Source organism: Dryobates pubescens, chromosome 9 (genome assembly GCF_014839835.1).
Source record: "Dryobates pubescens isolate bDryPub1 chromosome 9, bDryPub1.pri, whole genome shotgun sequence".
Classification (NCBI taxonomy): domain Eukaryota; kingdom Metazoa; phylum Chordata; class Aves; order Piciformes; family Picidae; genus Dryobates; species Dryobates pubescens.
The window spans coordinates 544135-564951 of record NC_071620.1 but is presented as its reverse complement, the minus strand read 5'-3'; the positions used below and the strand labels follow the sequence as shown (position 1 = coordinate 564951).

The 20817-nt window shown below is 65.7% G+C and overlaps 2 protein-coding genes across 2 annotated transcripts in view; both read left to right on the top strand.

The window, feature by feature from the left end:
* The first annotated feature begins 1011 nt into the window (after window positions 1-1011).
* NDC80 (NDC80 kinetochore complex component) lies at window positions 1012-12346 on the top strand. The gene is made up of 16 exons (XM_054164412.1): window positions 1012-1112; window positions 1358-1444; window positions 1946-2069; window positions 2145-2317; window positions 3040-3142; window positions 3917-4006; window positions 5494-5587; window positions 6024-6130; window positions 6770-6914; window positions 7488-7693; window positions 8515-8664; window positions 8759-8848; window positions 9722-9814; window positions 11059-11189; window positions 11952-12054; window positions 12200-12346. The coding sequence occupies exons 1-16, from the start codon at window positions 1012-1014 to the stop codon at window positions 12344-12346; spliced, it is 1944 nt and encodes a 647-aa protein (XP_054020387.1).
* A 2575-nt stretch (window positions 12347-14921) lies between these two features.
* The window catches only part of SMCHD1 (structural maintenance of chromosomes flexible hinge domain containing 1), a gene marked incomplete at its 5' end in the record, with an annotated part of 79688 nt that continues 73792 nt past the window's right edge, over window positions 14922-20817 (top strand). Inside the window, one exon of the mRNA XM_054164411.1 lies at window positions 14922-15098. Coding sequence (XP_054020386.1) covers window positions 14922-15098 — 177 coding nt within the window. The remainder of the gene's footprint in view (window positions 15099-20817) is intronic.

The following is a 20817-nucleotide window of genomic DNA, read 5'->3' as shown; positions in this document are numbered from 1 at the left end:
GCAAGCCTCGCCGCGCCGAGGAAAAAGAGGAGCCGCCACAGCCAGAGCTGTGCGGGGCTGAAGCCGTCACGGGGCTGCCCTCCGCCCCCATCCCTCGCTGCGACCCTAGGGGCTCAAGCAGGGCAGCGGCTCGCCCGCATACCCACGTTACTCCGTCGCCTCTGGGCGCCGCCATCTTGCCACCGGATGTGACGATTACCCACTTCCGGTGGGCCGGGGGGAGGGGGTGTTGGCTGAGGCCGAGCGGAAGTGACGACACCACCCGGTGCCCATGCCGCTCGGCGCTGGTTTATGACGTCAGCCCCGTCGCGCAGTGTGACGTCTGGCGGGAGGTTTGAAGCTGCGCGGGGCGGCAGCGCTCGTAACAGGCGGCAGAAGAGCAGCCGCGCGCGGCGGCTGGGAGGTGAGGACGGGCCTGGGGGGGGGGACCGCGGGGGGGCTCGGGGGGAGGGCCTCGCTCGGCCCCCGCCGGGCTCGGGGCGGGGGGGCCTCGCTCGGCCCCCGCCGGGCTCGGGGCGGGGAGGCTCTGCCCCCGCCGGGCTCGGGGCGGGGGGGGGGGGGGGTGGCTCGGGGCGGGGAGGCTCTGCCCCCGCCGGGCTCGGGGCGGGGGGCTCGGGGCGGGGGGGCTCTGCCCCCGCCGGGCTCGGGGGGGCGGCCGTTTGACGCGATGTCAGCGCGGGTGCGGGGGTGGTGGCTGCCGTCCCCGCCCGCAGCCGCTCCGCAACCTTGAGCGGCTGCAGCGGGCGCGGAGGAGGGCAGCTGTGGGTTAGAAGGGAGCAGATCCCAAGGCCGAGCCTGGCCCTGTCGTCAACGCAGGGTTGCTGCGAGAGGCTGTGCTCTTCTTCTGCCCGCGGCCGCTTTGGCTTAAGGAGAGCCGAAGGGCTCTGGAAGCTCTCCCCGTGGTTGATCCACAGCGGAGCCCTCCCGCTCCTCCTGCCCCTGCCGGAGGTGCCTGTGCCGCCCCCCGCCGCCGCCGCTTCTCGCTCCTGGGTGCTCTCCAGCGGGGTCGCCATGAGGAGGAGCTCCACCGTTGCCGGCAGCTGCGGCCGGCAGTCCGTCACGGCTCTGAGGGTGCAGGACAGCAACAAGCTGGGTCTCCAGACGCCCCAGATGTAAGTGGTGCTGATACTCCTGCTGGGAAGGGGTTTGGCAGCCCCTGCTGAGAAGGTGTCCCGGGGTGGGCTGGGCTGGGGGCGCAGGGGCCGCAGCCAAGCGGGAGCAGCAGGGCGGAAACCCCTTGCAGCAGCGGCGGTTTGCACACTAAGCGTGCCAGGGCTGCAAGGAGCTCCCCTTTGTCCGCTGGTCTCCCTCTGGCACGTCCCCAGCCGTCCCTTGAAGCCTTCTCTTTGCCCCTCAGGAAGGACAGAGCCATGTCTGGGAAGCTGAGCATGAGCAAGCCCACCCCCAGCACCGCCGAGAGGAAGGTCAGCTCTGTTGGGCCCAGGTATGGAGCTGAGCTGGGGCACGGCTCTGGGGTAGGGAGCGGAGTGTCTGCAGCTGCGGGCCTGCAGTGGTCCCCGCTCCCAGCCCTGCTGGGTCAGGAGCTGCTGCAGCTGCGGGCCTGCAGTGGTCCCCGCTCCCAGCCCTGCTGGGTCAGGAGCTGCTGCAGCTGCGGGCCTGCAGTGGTCCCTCCTCCCAGCCCTGCTGGGTCAGGAGCTGCTGCAGCTGCAGGCCTGCAGTGGTCCCTCCTCCCAGCCCTGCTGGGTCGGGAGCTGCTGTGGAGCTGTTCCTCCTCGGGGCAGGGCGAGCGCCGCGGCCTGAGGCAGAGCCAGGCTGCCGCCTGCTGCGCCCTGGCCTCCTCCTCTCCGAGACCCAAACCCTCCAGCACCCCCCCAGCCCTGGGCCTCCCCCTGCTCGCCACAGCTTCCCCTTGCTGCGGGGCTGGGGCAGGGAGGGGGGCAGAGGGGCGGCCGGGGGCCCAGCGCCTGTGCCCGCTCCCCCGCAGGGCCAGCGGCGCCGGGGGCTCCCGCGGCAGCCAGTTCGGCGTCTTCGGCACCGAGAAGATGAAGGACCCCAGGCCCCTCCACGACAAGGCCTTCATCCAGCAGTGCATCAAGCGGCTCTCTGAGGTGAGTCCCGCCCTGGGCCCCGCCCTGGGTCCCGCCCCGGCCCCGCCCCGGCCGCTCAGCCCGCACCCCTTGCAGTTCCTGGCAGAGAACGGCTACGGCCACAGCATCTCCATCAAGTCCCTGCAGTCCCCCTCGGTCAAGGACTTCCTCAAGATCTTCACCTTCATCTACGGCTTCCTCTGTCCCAGCTACGAGCTGCCTGGCTCCAAGTTTGAGGAGGAAATCCCCAGACTCTTCAAAGAGCTTGGGTAAGGGCCCCCTGGGGCTGGGGGAGCTGGGAACTGTGCAGGGCAGCTGTGGGTGGCTCAAGGGCACTGGCTTAGAGCTGTCAGTTTAGCAGCAGCTCTCACAGAGAGGGTTGGGTGGGAAGAGACCTTCCAAGGCCATCTGCTCCAGCCCAACCCCCTGCAGCCAGCAGGGACATAGAGCCCCAGCCAGCCTGAGCTGCGGTGCTGCCAGCCATGGGGCAGCTCCCACCTCTCTGGGCAGCCTGGGCCAGGCCCTCCCTATCCTCAGGGTCAAACATTGCTCCCTTCTCTCCACTCCCAATCTCTCTTTGGGAGTCCAAACCATCCCCCCTTGGCCTGGCACCACAGGCCCCGAGTTAAAGCCTGCCCCCAGGTTTCTACTTCCCTCCTTGAGGCCCTGAAGAGCCACCAGAAGATCTCCTGGAGCATTGTCCAGGCTAACCCAAACTCTTTCAGCCTGGTCTCTCAGTTGGATGGCTCAGAGCTGGGTAGGCCTGGGAGGAGCAGGGAGCTGGACTTTGTGGGGTCCCTCCCACCTTGGGAAGCTGTGGCATTCCCAAGGGAATGGATCCATGCAGCCAGGACTTGGCTCCTCTCCCTTCCAGGTGCAGGATGAAGAGCAACTGAGTTTGTGCTGCCTTCCCTGCCTGGTGTCCTGTGAGCAGCTGCTGGGCTGGGCTGCTCACTGCAGCAGCTGACAGTGCCCCTCCTTTGCCCTGCAGGTATCCCTTTGCCCTGTCCAAGAGCTCCATGTACACGGTGGGAGCGCCACACACCTGGCCTCAGATCGTGGCAGCCCTGGTCTGGCTGATTGACTGTGTCAAGGTAGGGCCTCTCTGCTGCAAGCCAAGGGGAGCCACTGCAGGCTGGGGGCAGGGGGGGGCAGCTTCAAGGCCCAGCCCTGAACTGCCTCCTCAGTGTTTTGCTTTGGTGTTTACAGAAAGGTTTCTGCCCCCAAAGGGTTGTCCAGGCCTGGCCCAGCCTGCCCAGGGCAGTGGTGGAGTCCCCATGCCTGGAGGGGTTGCAGGATAAGCCCTGGAGAGGTGGTGCTGAGGGCCATGGGATGGTGGTGCCCTGGCAGTGCTGGGCTAAGGGTTGGACTCCATGACCTCCAAGGTGTCTTCCAGCCCAGTTCCCTGGTTGCAGGACAAATGCAGCTGTCCCTGCTTGGTACCTGCTGGGCTCTGTGCTGGTGAGCCTCCAGCTCTGCAGCACCTCACCTGGCACCTGAGAAAGGGGAGAGGGCAACTGAGAGGCATCCAACTGGGGCAGTTCAGGGGAGCTCTTCCCTGGGAGGCTGCTGAGGCACTGGGAGAGGCTGCCCAGAGAAGCTGTGGAAGCTCCCTTCCAAGGCCAGGTGGGCTGGGTCCCTGGGCAGCCTGCTCTAGAGGAAGGTGTCCCCTGCCCAGGGGCTTGGAACTGGAGGATCTTTAAGGTCCCTTCTGGCCCTGCCCAGCCTGTGCTGATCTCATGGCCTCTGCCAGCTCCTGCAGGGCTCTAGGGTTGGACTGCTCAGTAGCAGTTAGCCAAGTGTGCTCCTGAAGGTGGGAGTGGGATGGGAGGGCTCCTGCTGCTCACCCTCCCCACCTGTCCTTGCAGCTCTTCTCTGCCATGAGGGAGAACGCAGCAGCCTTCGATGAGGACCAGGGCTGGGGAGAAGAGACAGACGATGGCATCACCCACAACAAGGTAGCAGGGACAGCCAGGGGTGGCCAGGGCTGGTCCCCCAGTGCCAGGGAGACAGGGACCTGCTGGAGAGAGTCCAGGGGGAGGGCCTGGAGCAGCTCTGGGAGCAGCAGAGGCTGAGAGCCCTGGGGCTGAGAGCCTGCAGGAGAGCAGCCCCAGAGCAGCTCTGGGAGCAGCAGAGGCTGAGAGCCCTGGGGCTGAGAGCCTGCAGGACAGCAGCCCCAGAGCAGCTCTGGGAGCAGCAAAGGCTGAGAGCCCTGGGGCTGAGAGCCTGCAGGACACCAGCCCCAGAGCAGCTCTGGGAGCAGCAGAGGCTGAGAGCCCTGGGGCTGAGAGCCTGCAGGACACCAGCCCCAGAGCAGCTCTGGGAGCAGCAGAGGCTGAGAGCCCTGGGGCTGAGAGCCTGCAGGAGAGCAGCCCCAGAGCAGCTCTGGCAGCAGCAGAGGCTGAGAGCCCTGGGGCTGAGAGCCTGCAGGAGAGCAGCCCCAGAGCAGCTCTGGCAGCAGCAAAGGCTGAGAGCCCTGGGGCTGAGAGCCTGCAGGAGAGCAGCCCCAGAGCAGCTCTGGCAGCAGCAAAGGCTGAGAGCCCTGGGGCTGAGAGCCTGCAGAGGAGCAGCCCCAGAGCAGCTCTGGCAGCAGCAAAGGCTGAGAGCCTGCAGAGGAACAGCCCCAGAGCAGCTCTGGCAGCAGCAGAGGTTGAGAGCCCTGGGGCTGAGAGCCTGCAGAGGAGCAGCCCCAGAGCAGCTCTGGGAGCAGCAAAGGCTGAGAGCCCTGGGGCTGAGAGCCTGCAGGAGAGCAGCCCCAGAGCAGCTCTGGGAGCAGCAGAGGCTGAGAGCCCTGGGGCTGAGAGCCTGCAGGAGAGCAGCCCCAGAGCAGCTCTGGGAGCAGCAAAGGCTGAGAGCCCTGGGGCTGAGAGCCTGCAGGAGAGCAGCCCCAGAGCAGCTCTGGCAGCAGCAGAGGTTGAGAGCCCTGGGGCTGAGAGCCTGCAGAGCAGCAGCCCCAGAGCAGCTCTGGCAGCAGCAGAGGCTGAGAGCCCTGGGGCTGAGAGCCTGCAGGACAGCAGCCCCAGAGCAGCTCTGGGAGCAGCAAAGGCTGAGAGCCCTGGGGCTGAGAGCCTGCAGGACAGCAGCCCCAGAGCAGCTCTGGCAGCAGCAAAGGCTGAGAGCCCTGGGGCTGAGAGCCTGCAGGAGAGCAGCCCCAGAGGGCAGCTGAGCAATGCTCAGCAAGAGCTGAAGGAGCTGTGGGGGGCAGGAGGCTGGGGCCAGGCTCTGCTGAGTGGTGCCCAGGGGCAGGACAGAGGTGTCCTTGAAGTCTGTTCTCAATGCCTGGCACCAGCTGCTGATAATTCCTCCAAGGGGGGAGGAGGAGGAGTTGATTTCTGCAGCAGTTTGCTCCAGCTGCTGAGGCTGTTTTGGGTGTGGGCAGGGTTGGCCTCTCCAGCTCCTGCACAGCCCTGGCAGGCTCTGACAGAACTTCTGGCCTTGTTCTCAGCTCTTCATGGACTACACTGTGAAGTGCTACGAGCTCTTCATGAAGGGGGCAGACACCTTTGAGGAGCAGGATGCAGAGCTGGAGGCCAAGCTGAGTGAGTTGTCCCTTGGAGGGGAGGGCTTTGGCTGAGGGGGGCAGTCAGCTAGGCTTGGGGGCCTGGAGTCCCTCAGCTGAAGCCTCCTTGGCTGCAGCATTGCTGGTGGGGCCTGCAGGAGGAGCTGGGCACGTGCTAGTGCCAGCTGGATCTGTGCCCCCCCCTCGTGGTGGGTGGGGTCTGGGTGGCTTTGCAAGGAGCACTGCAGAGCTCTGCAGGTGAAGTTCCACCTCTGCAGCTGGTCCCTGGCTGACCCAAGGAAGCCTAAGCAGGGGCTGCAGCTCTGAGCCAGGGAGCTCAGCTCCCAGGAGCTGTGGCAGGAGCCTGCTCTGGAGCTCCCTGGGGGTGGTTTGATGGGCTTGCTCCTGCTGCTCCAGGGGTGTTGCTGCTGGGGATGGCTGTCCAGGTGATGGTGATCCCTCCTCTTCCTTCCCAGAGGAGCTGTACAAGGTGGATGAGGCCAGGACAGAGGAGCTGCTGGCTGAGAGCAGGAGGCTGAATGAGGAGATTGCCAGGCTGGAGAAGGAGAAGGAGAGCGAGCCGGTGAGTGCTGGGGCTCTGCCTGGCCCCCTCTGGCCTTGCCCCAAGCCACCCAGAGCCTGGGCACTGCCCCTGCAGCACAGGGCCTTGCTGAGGAGCCCTCCAGCCCTGCACAGAGCTGGTGTGGGGATCCCACTGGCATTGAGTCAGAGGGTCCTTGGGGCACCCCTTGTCCTGACTCTCCTGCCCCTGACCCAAAGGCTGTGGAGCTCTCGCAGGCTCCCTGCTCTGCTCCCTGCTTCCAGGTGTGGGCAGGAGGAGAGCTGAGGGCAGCAGAGGTGGCACTCGGAGCAGTGACATCCCTGAGGGGTGTTGGAGGAGCTGGGGGGATGCTTCTGGAACCAGTCTGAAATGGGGTGGGGGCTGTGCAGCTGCCCACCTGCAGAGGTGATGCTGCTGCTCTCGCTGTGCCACGCTGGGTGCCCCGTAGGCAGAACTTCCTCCGTGCCAGGCTGATGGCACAAGCCCTGCTCCCAGCCTCTCCTGCTCTGATGGTCCTGGGGCCCTGCTCCACTCAGCTGCCGCAGGGCCCAGCATCTGCTGAGGGCCTGGCCTCGGCGGGGGCCGCTGCCCGCGGGGGCCGCTGCCCGCGGGGGCCGCTGGGGTGGCTGCCAGCAGCGGTTGCTCTGCCCCCCCTGGCAGGACCGCAGAGTGGCCCTGAGGAAGCTGAAGGCCTCCCTGGAGCAAGATGTGCAGAAGTTCCAGGCCTATCTGGCCAACATGGAGTCCCACGTGGCCCTCCTGGACCAGAAGCTGGCGGGGGTGAACGAGGAGGTGGCGGCAGCCGGTGAGGAGGCCTCGGCCAGCAGCAGGACAGGGGAGACAGGAGGGGACTGCAGTGGAGCAGGCTGGAGAGGGCCAGAGGAGGGCAGCAAGGCTGGGGGAGGGTCTGCAGAACAGGGCTGGGGAGGAGCAGCTGAGGGACCTGGGGGTGTTCAGCCTGGAGAAGAGGAGGCTGTGAGGGAGACCTCGGTGCTCCCTGAGAGGAGGCTGCAGCCAGGGGGGAGGGTTAGGCTCTGCTCCTCGGTATGTGGCGACAGAAGGAAAGGAAATGGCCTGAAGTTGTGGCAGGGCAGGGTTAGGCTGGGCATGAGGGACAGTTCCTTTGCTGCAAGGGCGGTCAGGGACCGGCCCAGGCTGCCCTGGGAGGTGCTGCAGGCGCTCAAGAAGCCTGGGGCCGCGGCTGGGCGGCCGCGGCTGGGCGGCCGCGGGGGGGGTCAGGTTCCCGGCGGGACTGGGCGCTCCTGGAGGCGATTCCCGAGCCCGGCAGGTCCGGGAGCCTGCCGCTGCGGGTGCGCCCTGCTCCCGGCAGCCCCCAGGCCAGGCCCAGGCCGCGCCCCCAGCCCCTCTGTGCCCCCAGAGCTGGAGGCGGAGGCGCTGCGGCAGGAGAACGCGCGGCTGCAGCACGTCCTGGACAACCAGCGCTACTCGGTGGCCGACATCGAGAGGATCCACCGCGAGAAGAACGAGCTGCAGCAGACCATCAGCAAGCTCAGCAAGGAGCTGGAGGCCGAGGAGCAGCAGCTGTGGAACGAGGAGATGAAGTACGCCCGGGGCAAGGAGGCGGTAGGTGCCGGCGCCGCCGGACGCCAGGGCTGGAGCCGAGCTCGGCCGGTCCCGCCCCCTGCCCTGCCCAGGGACACCGCCCACCGGCCCAGCCCGGCCCGGGACACCCCCAGGGAGGGGGCAGCCAGCACCTCCTGGGCTGCAGTGAACAGAATCTCTCTGGGGTAATGCTGGGGGCTCTGCTCTGCCCTGGTGTTGGCACCACACAGAGGTCCTCTGAGGGTGGCCTGGGGAAGAGGAGGCTCAGGGGAGACCTCCTTGCTCTCTCCAGCTCCATGAAGGGAGGTTGGAGCCAGGTAGGGGTTGGGCTGTGCTCCCAGGCCCCCAGCACCAGAACAAGAGGCCACAGTCTCAAGCTGTGCCAGGGGAGGTTCAGGCTGGAGGTGAGGAGAAAGTTCTTGCCAGCCATAGAGATTGGCCCTGGGGATGTGCTGCCCAGGGAGGTGGTGGAGTCCCCAGCCCTGGGGGTGTTCAAGAAGGAATTGGATGTGGCCCTTGGTGCCAGGGTTGAGTTGCTCAAATGGTGCTGGGTGACAGCTTGGATTTGATGACATCTTGAGGTCTTTTCCAACCTTACTGGTTCTATGCTTCTATGAGCCCTAAGCCATCAGCACCAGCCAGCTCTGGGCTCCAGTCTCTCTGTGCAGGCTCTGGGAGGAGGTTGTGAGGGCCCCTCGAGCAGAAGGGGAGGATGTTGTCCTCAAGGGGCGGGATGCAAAAGCTTCCTGGGTGCTGTGGAGTCAGGCTGGCAGACAGCAGCTGAGAGGCTGCCTCTGTCCAACCCCTCTGTGCTGTCTCTGCCCCATGCCCTGGCTGAGCAGCTGGAGCTGCAGCTGGCAGAGTACCACAAGCTGGCCAGGAAGCTGAAGCTGATCCCTGCCAGCGCCGAGCACTCCAAGGGCTACGACCTGACGCTGCACTTCAGCCCCGAGGACGGCGCCGCCTTCCTCAGCCGCTGCAGGGAGATCAAGGTGAGCAGGGCTGGGGCTGGGGGGGGGCTGCTCTGCCTGGGGGCAGGGGCTGGAGTGCAGGGCTGAGCTCAGGCTGCCCTCCTGACCGTCCCAGGGGCCCCTGATGGACATCATGAACCAGACCGAGGAGGACATCCGGGACACGGCGCAGCGGAAGATGGCTCTCGAGGAGGCTCTGGAGCAGGTCTGGGGGCTGGGCACAGCCAGGGCTGGGGCACCAGAGGGGGCTCTGCTGGCTGCTCTGGGGTCCTGGGCTGGGCTGCAGGCCCTGGGAGTGGGCTGGGGTGGTGAGGCTTGGAGTGGGAGAGGGAAGGGAAGCTGTGAGCAGCTAGGTAGAATACATAGAATAAACCAGGTTGGAAGAGACCTTCAAGATCACAGTGTCCAACCCATCCAACCCACCCAAACAACTAACCCATGGCACCAAGCACCCCATCAAGTCCCAGGATGGTGGAACCTAAGGAGGGGAGTGAGAGTTGGAGACCTTTGTGCCTCCTGCCCTCTGCTCTGCCCTGCTGAGGCCACAGCTGCAGTGCTGGGGCCAGAGCTGAGCTCCCCAGGCTCACAGGGACAGAGAACTGCTGGAGAGAGCCCAGGGCAGGCTGCAGAGCTGCTGAGGGGCCTGGAGCAGCTCTGGCAGCAGCAAAGGCTGAGAGCCCTGGGGCTGTGCAGCCTGCAGGAGAGCAGCCCCAGAGGGCAGCTGAGCAATGCTCAGCAAGAGCTGAAGGAGCTGTGGGGGGCAAGAGGCTGGGGCCAGGCTCTGCTGAGTGGTGCCCAGGGCCAGGCCAAGGGGCAGAGCCTGGAAGCCAGGAGGTGGCAGCTGAGCAGCAGGAGAAAGTAGTTTGGGGGGAGGCTGCTGGAGGCCTGGAGCAGGCTGCCCAGAGAGGTTGTGGAGTCTGCTGGGGTGGAGAGCTTCCAACCCCCCCTGGGCACTGTGCTGCTGGGCAAGCTGCTGGGGGGGCCCTGCTGGAGCAGGGCTTGGGCTGGGGCAGCTCCAGGGGTCCCTTCCAGCCCCCCATGCTGGGTTGTGGGTGACCCTGCTGTGCTTTTGTTGCAGCTGAATGCCATGGTGGCAGAAAAGAACAACAGTGTGAAAGCACTGAAGGAAGAGGCTGAGAAGCTGGATGAGCTTTACCACCAGAAGATGAAGGTAGAACTTCCTGGCTGGTTCTCTGCTCCCAAGGAGCAAGGCATAGGAGAGGAAATGGCCTCAAGCTGCCCTAGGGGAGGTTTAGACTGGACCTCAGAGGAAGCTTCTACACTGAAAGGCTTCTCCAGGCCTGGCCCAGGCTGCCCAGGGAGGAGGCTGAAACCCCATCCCTGGAGGTGTTCCCCAAAGGCAGAGCTGTGGTGCTGAGGGCCAGGGGGCAGCCCCAGCCCTGGCAGGGGCAGATCCTGCTTGGACTGAATGATCCCCCAGGTCCTTTCCACACCAAATGCTTCCATGATTTTGTGACCCTTTCCCAGCCAGAGTCCCTGTCCTGCTGCCAGCTGCTCTGGTGGCTGCAGGCAGCTCCTGTTGTTCCACCCACCCTGGGCTGTCCCTTCTGTTGTGCTGCTCTCCTCAGGGGAGCTCAGGCAACACCTGGCTGCTGTTGTGTGGTTCCCACAGGCTGTGGCCACGGAGCTCACCGGCTGAGAGCTCAGATGGCAGCCAGGAGCCTGCAGCATGCCAAGGGTGGTGTAGGCTGCTGTCAGGGAGTGCCCACAGTGGGCACTTGGCTGCTGGCAAAAGCTTCATTTGAGCTCAGTATTGCTGTCCTGGCAGAGGTGGGGACTCCCACCTCCTGCTCCTCTGCACACAGGGCACAAGCAGCTTCCTTGCCCAGCTGCAGCTTTGAGCCTAGGAAGGGTTTTCCAGGCTCTCTGAGCTGTGGGCTGGGTCAGTGACTGCTTGTGCAGCTCTCCTCCCTTTGGGGGTCACCTCAGCAGCCTTGGGACCCTTCAGAGAAACCAAGGAAGGGTGCAGGGCTGGGCTGGAGATGACACAATCCCTGCAGCTTCAGCCTTGGGGTGGTGGTCAGGAGAACAAAAGCCCTCAGGCTCCCCTGGGGGGCTGTGTCCCCTGGGCTGAAGAATTGGAGAGGAGAAGCTGCAAGGAGAGGAAATGGGAACCACCTGTGGTGGCTTAGCAAGCAGCTCCAGCAGCTGGGAGAGGAGGCAGCTGTGCTACCTTCATGAGTGTCAGTGGCCAGCAAGGAGAGAAGCTGGCTAGCCAGTCCCCTGCAGCCACACTGGGAGCAGGGCTGCACACGTGAGCTGCCTGGGGCAGTCTCCAGGCTCATGGGCTCAGGCTCTCCCTGTCCTCTGCTTCAGTCCCCTCCTGCTTGCTGTGCTGCCACCCTGCAGCTCCTGACTGATGCAGGCTTGGCCTTCTCCCTCTGCTGTCTGCAGGAGGCAGAAGAGGAGGAGCAGAAGTGGGCAGAGAAGCTGGAGCTGCTGGAGAAGCACAAGAGGCTGCTGGAGAGCGGAGTCAACGAGGGCCTGGACGAGGCCATGAAGGAGCTGCAGGACCTCCAGCGGCAGTAAGGGCTGCATCCAAGCTGCCTGGGCAGCTCAGTTGGGACCCTGTGTGCTGGGGGGAGCCCCAGTGGCCACCTCCAGGCCTCTCTGTCACCACTGTGTGCTGGGGGGAGCCCCAGTGTCCCCCTCCAGACCTCTCTGTCACTACTGTGTGCTGGGGGGAGCCCCAGTGTCCCCCTCCAGGCCTCCCTGTCACCACTGTGTGCTGGGGGGAGCCCCAGTGTCCCCCTCCAGACCTCCCTGTCACCACTGTGTGCTGGGGGGAGCCCCAGTGTCCCCCTCCAGGCCTCTCTGTCACCACTGTGTGCTGAGGGGAGCCCCAGTGTCCCCCTCCAGGCCTCTCTGTCACCACTGTGTGCTGGGGGGAGCCCCAGTGTCCCCCTCCAGACCTCCCTGTCACCACTGTGTGCTGGGGGGAGCCCCAGTGTCCCCCTCCAGGCCTGTCACCACTGTCTGGCAGATATTTCTGCTCCACACTGAGCCTTCAGCTACAAGATGGCTCTGCCCCAGCAGGAGCTCTGCTTTCCTGGGGGGGCTTCATACCCAGGGCAAGGAAAGGAGTTTGTGTCCTGACATCTGAGCCTGCCCTTTGCAGCCTGGAAAGCCAGTCCCAGCTCTCTGGGGGCCTTGCTTGCTCACCACCTAGCAGACATGGTCCTCCTGAGCTGGGTACCTGTGGGCAAGTCTGCCCTGGTCCATGTTACTGCTCTCAGAGCTCCCCGGCCAGGCCAGAGCCTGATGGGGCCCTCTGGCTGCCTTTGCAGGTACCAAGTTCTCCTGCAGACCAGAACAGAGGAGAGCAGGAGAAGGGGGGACAGGCTGGAGCACCTCCTCGATGCAGTTGCTACTCACATGGTGCTCATTGAGGTGAGCTGCAGGGGAGGCTCCCCTGGAGAGCTTCCCAGGCCAGCTGCTGTGGGTTGGGGCTGCACCTCCCTGCTGCTGGGCTGCCCCTGCTCCTGGCAGAGCAGAGCAGGGCTGCTCTGCTCACCTCCCTGTGCCCCTGCCCCAGAAATACCTGAGCGAGCAGAGCGCCCTGACCGACAGCGCCTACGAGGAGCTCATGGCCGAGGACCTCCTCTGCCCCCTGCGCCAGATCCTCGACACCTACAGGAAGAAGGCTGAAGGGCTGAAGGCTGGAGGGGGCCCCAGCTCCTGAGCTGCTGCCACTGCTCCAGCTGCCCCCTCTGGGCCTTTGTGCTCCACCACTCTGCCAGCCTGATGCTGAGCACAGCCTCTCCCTGTCCTCTCCAAGCTCTCTTCTCTCTTCCAGCCTTACCCCACCTGCTCCTCAGGAGCCCTTTTTCCTTTCCCCATCTCTCACCCACAGCAGAGTTGTTCCCCCCCCAGCTAGCCCAGCCCCACACCTCACTGTGCTCCATTGAACCAGGGGCTGCTTCCAGGGCCCTGTCCCTGGGCTGCCTGCCAGCTCCTCCTGCCTGCAGCTGGAGCTGTGCACTCCCTGGTGTTCCTTCCTCGCTCGACCTTTCTGGCCTTTGGATGGGCAGCTCCCTTGTGCCCTGCTCTGTCTGCAGGGCCTTAGCAGGCCCTGACTTCTGTTTCCCCAACCCCCACCCTGCCTTGGCTTTTCCTGGGGTGGCTGTCAGCAGCAGCCACTCCTGTCCTGCCCACAGCTGGGGTGGTGTGAGAGGAAAAGTAGCTCTAGAACTGTCTTTTAGAAGTGTCAATGAATAAAGATTGCTCTTAGCCTTCTGAAGGAGGGAGAGGGCCTCTGAGTCATTGGTGCACCTGGGGCACCTCTGGTGTTCATCTTCCCACCCAGCCCTGCTCCTTTGCTGTCCTCCCCCCCTCTGTGGTCACTCTTCCCTCGCTTTCACCCTTCACCTCCCTGGGCAGCCTGGACCAGGCCTTCACCTCCCTTTCAGGGAAGAAGTTTCTTCTATCCAACCTCAGCCTCCCCTGGGGCACCTTGAGAGCAGCAGGGCCCATGTAGATCAGCTCTTAGATTCCTCTTGGCTGACCTCAGCTAGACTCTGGGGGCAGGGCAATGGGAAGGGAGGGGGTAGGGGCAGGGGTGGGACACTAGCTCTTCCCTGGGGGGTAGGGCAGGGCATGTCCTACAAGTCCAGGGGAGCAGCACGGCCAAGGGCTCAGGCCAAACCAGCATGGAGTTAGGAAGGGCAGGTCCTGCCTGACCAACCTGAGCTCCTTCCATGCCCAGGGCACTGCCTGGTGGCTGTGGGGCAGGCTGTGGATGGAGTCTGCCTGGACTGCAGCAAGGCCTTTGCCACCATCCCCCACAGCAAGCTCCTGGCCAAGCTGGCAGCCCCTGGCTTGGGCAGCAGCTCTCTGAGCTGGGTGAGGAACTGGCTGGAGGCTGAGCCCAGAGAGTGGTGGTGAATGGTGCCACAGCCAGCTGGCAGCCAGGCACCAGTGGGGTGCCCCAGGGAGCAGTGCTGGGCCCCAGCCTGGTCAATATCTTCATTGATGATCTGGAGGAGGGGATGGAGTCCAGCAGCAGGAAATGTGCAGCTGACAGCAAGCTGGGGGCAGGAGCTGAGCTGTGAGAGGGGAGGAGAGCTCTGCAGAGGGGCAGAGGCCAAAGGCAGGAGACTGAACACAGCCAAGTGCCAGGGGCTGCACTTTGGCCACAGCAACCCCAGGCAGGGCTACAGGCTGGGGGCAGAGTGGCTGAGAGCAGCCAGGCAGAGAGGGACCTGGGGGGAGTGGGGGACAGCAGCTGAACAGGAGCTAGCAGTGTGCCCAGGGGGCCAGGAAGGCCAAGGGCATCCTGGCCTGCAGCAGGCAGAGTGTGGCCAGCAGGAGCAGGGAAGTCCTTGTGCCCTGGGCTCAGCACTGCTCAGGCCACCCCTTGAGTCCTGTGTCCAGCTCTGGGCTCCTCAGGTCAGGAAAGAGGTTGAGCTGCTGGAAGGTGTCCAGAGAAGGGCAACAAAGCTGGGGAGGGGTCTGGGGCACAGCCCTGGGAGGAGAGGCTGAGGGAGCTGGGGTTGCTTAGCCTGCAGAAGAGGAGGCTCAGGGGAGACCTTCTTGCTCCCTGCAGGGAGCTTGGAGCCAGCTGGGGGTTGGGCTCTGCTCCCAGGCCCCCAGCACCAGAACAAGAGGCCACAGTCTCAAGCTGTGCCAGGGGAGGTTCAGGGGGGAGGTTCAGGCTGGAGGTGAGGAGAAAGTTCTTGCCAGCCATAGAGATTGGCCCTGGGGATGTGCTGCCCAGGGAGGTGGTGGAGTCCCCAGCCCTGGAGGTGTTTAGGAAGAGCCTGGCTGAGGCCCTTGGTGCCATGGTTGAGTTGCTCAGCTGGTGCTGGGGGAGAGGTTGGGCTGGGTGAGCTCTGAGGTCTGTTCCAGCCTGGCTGGTTCTGTGTTCCGCACGTCTTGGGGCATCACACGCAGGGACCCGCAGCCTGCGCTCCCTGTGCCGGGCTGTGCTCGGCGCAGAGGCTCCAGCGGAGGCTTCCCCCGCTCAGGCCTGAGGCGCAGCGCGCCGGGGCCGAGGCTCAGCGGCCGTTAACCTCCCGGGGCCGCGCCGCTTCCCTTCCCGCCCTCGCCCCGCCGCTTCCGGGCCCCCCGGCCCGGCTCCTCCCGCCGCGGGGCGCCGGCTGCGGGCCCCCGCAGGCGCCGGGCGGGGGCGCTCGCGGGGCGGGCCGCGGTGCCGCCGGTTGCCGCCGCCGCCGCCATCGCTGCGGGACGGTTTGGCGTCTCCTTGGCTCCCCAACATGGCAGCGGACGCGGCGGCGGCGGGAGGCGGAGGGGAGGGAGGCGACGGCGGCGGCAGCAGCCGCGGGGGTCGCCGGCCGGCGCTGCTGACGCCCTGCGGGAACGGGGACCGCACGGTTTTCCTCTTCGATCGGCGGCGGGAGCAGGCGGATCGGGAGGAGAAAGTGCTGAGCTACGGCACGGACAACTACCGCGCCTTCCGCAGCGCCGTCTGCCAGGTACCGGGCGGCGGCGGGGCGCGCTGGGTGCGGGGAGCGGGCGGCCCCGGGGGCTGGCGGCGCTCAGCCGGCTCCGTCGCTCGTTCCTCCCGGTTCCGTGATGTTGGGGGGGGGCGGCACTTGCCGCCGTGCCCCACGTGCGAGGGGAGGTGCGAGGGGGCCGGTCCCGGGGGCCCTGCGGCCTCCTCCATCCTTCTCCTCCTCCTGCCCAGCCTAGCCCCGCTCCTCGGGCCGCTCCCACCCGGGACAGCTGCCGTCCGGGCCTCGGGAGGAAGCTGCGCCGGTCCCTTCCCGCTGCTCACCGGAGCCGCCGCGCCGAGAGCGGCCGGGGCGCTGCAGCCGCGGCAGCCCCTGGCGGCGGGCAGGAAGGCAGCAGCAGGCCCGGCGGCTCCCCGCGGGGTCTCCCTTTCCCGGGCTCAGAACCGAGCAGCCCCTGCTGGCCGCCCGGGGGGGAGCAGCGGCCCCGCAGCTCCCCGCGGTGTTCCCCGGGCTGAGAGCGGAGCGGCCCCGCAGCTCCCCGCGGTGCTCCCCGGGCTGAGAGCGGAGCGGCCCCGCAGCTCCCCGCGGTGCTCCCCGGGCTGAGAGCGGAGCGGCCCCGCAGCTCCCCGCGGTGCTCCCCGGGCTGAGGACGGAGCGGCCCCGGCGGCGGCCCCGCAGCTCCCCGCGGTGCTCCCCGGGCTGAGGACGGAGCGGCCCCGGCGGCGGCCCCGCAGCTCCCCGCGGTGTTCCCCGGGCTGAGAGCGGAGCGGCCCCGCAGCTCCCCGCGGTGCTCCCCGGGCTGAGGACGGAGCGGCCCCGGCGGCGGCCCCGCAGCTCCCCGCGGTGCTCCCCGGGCTGAGGACGGAGCGGCCCCGGCGGCGGCGGCCCCGCAGCTCCCCGCGGTGCTCCCCGGGCTGAGGACGGAGCGGCCCCGGCGGCGGCCCCGCAGCTCCCCGCGGTGTTCCCCGGGCTGAGGACGGAGCGGCCCCGGCGGCGGCGGCCCCGCAGCTCCCCGCGGTGTTCCCCGGGCTGAGGACGGAGCGGCCCCGCAGCTCCCCGCGGTGTTCCCCGGGCTGAGGACGGAGCGGCCCCGGCGGCGGCGGCCCCGCAGCTCCCCGCGGTGCTCCCCGGGCTGAGAGCGGAGCGGCCCCGCAGCTCCCCGCGGTGTTCCCCGGGCTGAGGACGGAGCGGCCCCGGCGGCGGCCCCGCAGCTCCCCGCGGTGTTCCCCGGGCTGAGGACGGAGCGGCCCCGGCGGCGGCCCCGCAGCTCCCCGCGGTGTTCCCCGGGCTGAGGACGGAGCGGCCCCGGCGGCGGCCCCGCAGCTCCCCGCGGTGTTCCCCGGGCTGAGGACGGAGCGGCCCCGGCGGCGGCGGCCCCGCAGCTCCCCGCGGTGTTCCCCGGGCTGAGAGCGGAGCGGCCCCGCAGCTCCCCGCGGTGTTCCCCGGGCTGAGGACGGAGCGGCCCCGCAGCTCCCCGCGGTGCTCCCCGGGCTGAGGACGGAGCGGCCCCGGCGGCGGCGGCCCCGCAGCTCCCCGCGGTGCTCCCCGGGCTGAGAGCGGAGCGGCCCCGGCGGCGGCCCCGCAGCCGAGCGGGCGGAGGCTGCCCACGTCCCGGGGCTGTGCTGTCCAAGGTGGTGGCCCCGGCAGAGCGGCTCCAGCCCTGCAGCTCCTGCGGCGCCGCTTTCCCGTGGCTCGGGGCGGCGAGAGGGGTTCGCTGGCACCGCCTGACCTTGCCCCTGCGCTTGCCTGTGTCGGGTCCCAGTACAGCTCCTGCCAGACCGCTTGGGTTGTTGGCAGCCTTCTGCCGAGCCACTGTCACAGAGCTTTCCTCTTGGGTGCCAGTCAGATGGAAGAGGTTCCCCTGTTAACCCCCAGCTGGAGTTCCAGCTTCGTGTCCTGGCACCAGGAGCTCCTCTTGGAGGCTGCTTGACCCCTGGCACCCCTGTGAAGCCCTAGGAAAATGGCTTTGAGAGGCTCTCCAAGGCTTGAAGGTGCTGTGGGAACCCCAGATGAGTTGTGGTTCACCTGGCTGTTGGCTGCCAGCTCCCAGCCTGCTATGGAATCATTTTGGCTGGGCAAGACCTCTGAGGTAGACTGGGAGCCAGGGAATCATTTTGGTCATACAAGGCCTTTGGGATCATTGAGTGTAACCATGCTGCAGCTCTGCCAAGCCAGTGAGCCACAGCTGTGCCGTCAGGAATGCAGCTCCAGGTCTTTCAGAGCTGCTCCCCCAGCCATTCTCTGAGCCCATGGCCCAGAGAGTGGTGGTGAATGGTGCCACAGCCAGCTGGCAGCCAGGCACCAGTGGTGTGCCCCAGGGATCAGTGCTGGGCCCCATGCTCTTTAACATCTTCATTGATGATATGGAGGAGGGCGTTGAATCCATCAGCAGTAAGTTTGCAGATGACACCAAGCTGGGGGCAGGAGTTGATCTGCTGGAGGGAAGAGAGGCTCTGCAGAGGGACCTGGACAGAGGGGCAGAGGCCAAGGGCAGGAGATTGAACACAGCCAAGTGCCAGGGGCTGCACTTTGGCCACAGCAACCCCAGGCAGAGCTACAGGCTGGGGGCAGAGTGGCTGAGAGCAGCCAGGCAGAGAGGGACCTGGGGGTGCTGGTTGATGGTAGGCTGAACATGAGCCTGCAGTGTGCCCAGGCAGCCATAAAGGCCAAGGGCATCCTGGCCTGCATCAGGAAGAGTGTGGCCAGCAGGAGCAGGGAGGTCATTCTGCCCTGTGCTCAGCACTGCTCAGGCCACCCCTTGAGTCCTGTGTCCAGCTCTGGGCTCCTCAGGTCAGGAAAGAGGTTGAGCTGCTGGAAGGTGTCCAGAGAAGGGCAACAAAGCTGGGGAGGGGTCTGGAGCACAGCCCTGGGAGGAGAGGCTGAGGGAGCTGGGGTTGCTTAGCCTGCAGAAGAGGAGGCTCAGGGGAGACCTTCTTGCTCTCTGCAACTCCCTGCAGGGAGGTTGGAGCCAGCTGGGGGTTGGGCTCTGCTCCCAGGCACCCAGCAGCAGAACAAGAGGCTACAGTCTCAAGCTGTGCCAGGGGAGGTTCAGGCTGGAGGTGAGGAGAAAGTTCTTCCCAGCCATAGAGATTGGCCCTGGGGATGTGCTGCCCAGGGAGGTGGTGGAGTCCCCAGCCCTGGAGGTGTTTAAGAGGGGATTGGATGTGGCACTTGGTGCCAGGGTCTGGTGACAGGTTGGACCTGATGATCCCTGGGGTCTCTTCCAACCTTGGTGATACTGTGAGCTCTTGGAGCTGGTCCAGGGGAGGCCAGCACAGTGATCTGAGGGTGAGGTATAAGAATGCAGTTCCAAGGACTGTGAGGGTGCTCTGCTGTGAGGCCAGGCTCAGGGAACTGGGACTGTTCAGCCCAGAGAGCAAAAGGCTCCAGGAGCCCTTCTGGTGGTTTTCTTGAGGCTGAGCAGAAGGCTGGGGACAGACTTTTCCTCAGGGCCTAAAAGTGGAGAGAAGGGAGAAATGTTTGCCCCTGAGGGTGGGGGGAGCCTGGCCCAGGCTGCCCAGAGAGCTGGGAGCTGCCCCATGGCTGGCAGCACTGCAGGGCAGGCTGGCTGGGGCTGTGAGCAGCCTGCTCTGGCTGCAGGGGTTGGACTCAATGGCCTTGGAAGGTCCCTTCCCACCCTACCCAGTCCCTGATTTCCTCCTGGGATGGAAGCTGAGTGACCATCTCAGGAGGAGCTGTCCCACAAGGCTTCCTCCTCAGAGTGGAGCACTGCTGCTGAGGTGCTGCTGGCTAGCAGTGACCAGGCTGTCACCCAGGCTCAGCAGAGGATTCCTGACCAAGTTCCTGCAGAGGAGCTGCTGGAGCAGTGAAGCTGTGTTGGGTTTGTCCCCCTGAGGAGCTGAGGTGTGCAGAGAAGCTTTGGGGCAGGACAGCACTGAAGACCTCCTTGCCAGGCTGCTCCATGCTCAGCTGCTCCAGCTGAGGTGCTCCTCAGGAGGGCTGTGTTGGCTCTGCAGGTGCTGGCTGGGCTGGATGCCACACTGTGGCAGGCTGTTAGTTCTGGTGGCACACTCCCTGCACCTCCAGGGCTGGCTTCTGGTCACCAGCTGTGCTGGCTGGCCCAGGCTGGGCAGCCTTTGGCTCAGTGCTGTGGCCTAGACTTCTCAGGTGGCTTTTTGTCTCTCTTGTGTGCAGGTAACTCTTTGTCTTTGGGCCACTCTGGCCTTTGCATGGGCATGTGGTGCTGATAGCTTAGGGCTCAAAGAAGCATAGAACCAATAAGGTTGGAAAAGACCTCAAGATGTCATCAAATCCAAGCTGTCACCCAGCACCATTTGAGCAACTCAACCCTGGCACCAAGTGCCACATCCAATTCCCTCTTGAACACCTCCAGGGATGGGGACTCCACCACCTCCCTGGGCAGCACATCCCCAGGGCCAATCTCTATGGCTGGGAAGAACTTTCTCCTCACCTCCAGCCTGAACCTCCCCTGGCACAGCTTGAGACTGTGGCCTCTTGTTCTGCTGCTGAGGGCCTGGGAGCAGAGCCCAACCCCCACCTGGCTCCAACCTCCCTGCAGGGAGTTGCAGAGAGCAAGGTCTCCCCTGAGCCTCCTCTTCTGCAGGCTAAGCAACCCCAGCTCCCTCAGCCTCTCCTCCCAGGGCTGTGCTCCAGACCCCTCCCCAGCTTTGTTGCCCTTCTCTGGACACCTTCCAGCAGCTCAACCTCTTTCCTGACCTGAGGAGCCCAGAGCTGGACACAGGACTCAAGGGGTGGCCTGAGCAGTGCTGAGCACAGGGCAGAAGGACTTCCCTGCTCCTGCTGGCCACACTCTGCCTGCTGCAGGCCAGGATGCCCTTGGCCTTCCTGGCCCCCTGGGCACACTGCTGGCTCCTGTTCAGCTGCTGTCCCCCACTCCCCCCCAGGTCCCTTTCTGTCCCCTTCTCCCCTCCTGGAGAAGAGGGCTGGTCTTTTCTCCTAGGTGTGGGTTGGCTTGGAGCTGGTGTCTGGATTCCCCCAGAGGAAAACCTTTCTGCTTGGCTGTTGTGGCATCGCTCCTCCCAGCATGCATCCTCTGTGCAGGGACACTCCTGAGTGCAGCCATTGTGCTGAGCCCCTCAAGGGCTGGGTGACATGCAAAGCTTCTCCAGCCAGACAGCCTGCAAAAGGATAACCAGCAGACTGGTGCTGTGGTGCTGGGTGGTGGTGTGCATCTTCCTGAGGTCAAGGACTGAGTGCATCTTCCTTCAGCACTTAGCTGGAGAAGGGCACAGTGTGAGTCTGGGCAAGCCCTGACCCTGGTATCAGGTCAGCCACGGGCACCAGGATGCCTCCTGCTCGAGAGGGCCTGGGTGAGAAGCGAGACCTCTGACCAAACACTGCTCACCAGCAGCAGCTGCTCAGGTTAACTACCCAGGAGGGTCACTTTCACTCAGGGATGAGCATCTCCTCTTCCTGGAGACCATGTCCACGTGGTGGGACAGCTGTGCAGCCACCTCAGTGCTGCCTGGTGTGGGCTTCAGTGAATTGGAGGGCAGGGGAGTCAGCCAGGTCACATAGCCAGCCCAGTGAGAACTCTTCTGAGCTGACCAAAGCCTACAGGGGCTGTGGCCTCTTCTGGCATGGGCACCAGGGAGAGCTTATCTGCACTCAGCAGGTCCAGCCCTGGTCCAGCAGCTTGCCCAGCAGCTTATCTCCTGAGGGCATCCTTTTGGAGTGGAGCAGAAGGGACCTGCTTGCTGCCAGACACCTGAGCAGCTCTGCAGCTTGGTTGAGGCTC

What these genes read in the sequence shown, in the direction of transcription:
- NDC80 (XM_054164412.1), top strand. Translation starts at nt 1,012, where the DNA reads ATGAGGAGGAGCTCCACCGTTGCCGGCAGCTGCGGCCGGCAGTCCGTC. An exon ending in AGGAGAAGGAGAGCGAGCCG is followed by an intron (nt 6,131 to 6,769) that starts GTGAGTGCTGGG and finishes CCCCCCTGGCAG; the next exon opens with GACCGCAGAGTGGCCCTGAG. An exon ending in TCGAGGAGGCTCTGGAGCAG is followed by an intron (nt 8,849 to 9,721) that starts GTCTGGGGGCTG and finishes CTTTTGTTGCAG; the next exon opens with CTGAATGCCATGGTGGCAGA.